Source organism: Sinocyclocheilus rhinocerous, unplaced genomic scaffold, assembly GCF_001515625.1.
Source record: "Sinocyclocheilus rhinocerous isolate Xijiao unplaced genomic scaffold, SAMN03320098_v1.1 scaffold1623, whole genome shotgun sequence".
Lineage (NCBI taxonomy): Eukaryota > Metazoa > Chordata > Actinopteri > Cypriniformes > Cyprinidae > Sinocyclocheilus > Sinocyclocheilus rhinocerous.
The window spans coordinates 108,808-110,593 of record NW_015657306.1 but is presented as its reverse complement, the minus strand read 5'-3'; the positions used below and the strand labels follow the sequence as shown (position 1 = coordinate 110,593).

The window sequence follows — 1,786 nt, the reverse complement described above, 5'->3', positions numbered from 1 at the left end:
ACAGATATGGCAGAGAGCCCTTGGCCGTATCACGCCCAAGTTCTCTGGCATGGTTTCACCTGTTAGCGCTCGACCCCTGGGTGTCGAAGTTACGGGAATACTCTGGAACGATTAACCAGGCCGGGTGTGACCTAGACAGCTCAGCCAGTCTTAGCCTTGGGTTATTGTTGACTTCTTTGAGCATTGGTTGCTTATGGAAGTTTATACCTTTAGTCGTTCCACTACATTAGCATGGTGTGATTGTACTATGTTCCCATATGCGTCTTAAGATGCAGTATGAGTGAAGTATCGAAAGGCAACGTACTCCGTTACTAACGTAACCTCGGTATATATATATATATGATCAGACACTTGCACTTTCTGAAAATCATAATCAAATGAAGTTAGAGGTTTTTGACGAGCGAGTGACAGATCTGTGTTTTGTCCATCATTAGAACAGCCGCCTCTGAGGCACTAAATTAATAGCGTCACTTCACGAGTTTGAAGGTTATAAAGTTTATTGTAGCCATGCAGGTGATCAGTTTCTCTTGGTTAATACATTTGGCCAAAATCTCACGATATAAAATACGAACAGCTATGATATTTAAAACGTACAAAAGTGTATTGTTACAACTAGACAGCAAATGCGAAGACTATTCTCTGCTCTTTATACACACAAAAACATTAGCCTTTATTGACGGTGTTTCTTGAGTAAAGGAAACGCTGTACTTATTCAAACACCAGTTCTTTGTTTACCCTTGCATTGTGAAAAAAAACAAAACAAAAAAAAAACAAAAAACAGATGTTTCACTTATTCATGAGATTTATTTGAAATGTAGAAGACCTCAAATATGGCATGCAAAAATAAATTAAATCAGCATGGTTAGATGCATGCATGGCCACAGGTGGTTGGACAACCCTTCCGTCTGGCAGGACATTGATCATCATGGGATGAGTTCTCAGCACACATTCGGTTTGAGACATGCACCAGGCATCACTGCATGGATACAGAAAGTCAGATTTAGTCGGTCCATTTAGTGGCATTCAAATCTCAGATACGCAGCACACAACTCAAAGCATGAACAAGTTTTACTTTTAAATAGAGTTGTATTCCAAGTATTAGTTTTTATTTTGAAAAGCCATGTGCCTGAAATGGTGCTATGGGCCAAATTCAGGTACTTCCCAAGGAGAAATGAAAATACTGTGTGTGTGGAGAGAATCAATATAACATACCTTCATATGGAGGTGTACATTCATGTCCACATTTAGTTCTGCAGCACTTCTCATCGTCTGGACAGTCACCGTCATGGGCACACAACTCGGCACACAATCTGGCTCCAAAGCATCTCCTTGGACACACTCCTGGCTTTACTGTTATACAAACACACGACAGGGAAACCAGATCACCGAATCATCCATTGCTGCAGCACTTCTCATCGTTCGGACAGTTACTATCATGGGCACACAACTCTGCACACGATCCTACTCCAAGGACTTCCCATGGACATACACCAGGCTTTACTGTTATACAAACACAACAGGGAAACCGGATCACTGAATGACTCACTGTAATGGGGAAAGCTGGCCAACGCATTAGTATAACACACCTTTAGATGGAGACATACACTGATGTCCACATCCATTGCTGCAGCATTTCTCATCATTCGGACAGTTACCGTCATGGAAACACATCTCAGCACAAATTCCTACTCCAAGGTTTTCACTTGGACACACTCCTGGCTTTGCTGTTATACAAACACATGACAAACCTCATCACTGAATGCCTAACTGCATTCATAAAAAAAAA

At 41.3% G+C, this 1,786-nt stretch overlaps 1 protein-coding gene across 4 annotated transcripts in view; it reads right to left on the bottom strand.

Moving 5' to 3' along the window:
- Positions 1–829: 829 nt before the first annotated feature.
- The window catches only part of LOC107721001 (WAP four-disulfide core domain protein 3-like), a 3,841-nt gene continuing 2,884 nt past the window's right edge, over positions 830–1,786 (bottom strand). For all 4 annotated transcript variants that reach the window (XM_016528848.1, XM_016528849.1, XM_016528850.1 and 1 more), the window contains 3 exons: positions 1,587–1,724; positions 1,213–1,350; positions 830–976 (listed from right to left, as the gene is read on the bottom strand). In XM_016528848.1, coding sequence (XP_016384334.1) covers positions 939–976; positions 1,213–1,350; positions 1,587–1,724 — 314 coding nt within the window. In that variant the 3' untranslated portion in view covers positions 830–938. The remainder of the gene's footprint in view (positions 977–1,212; positions 1,351–1,586; positions 1,725–1,786) is intronic.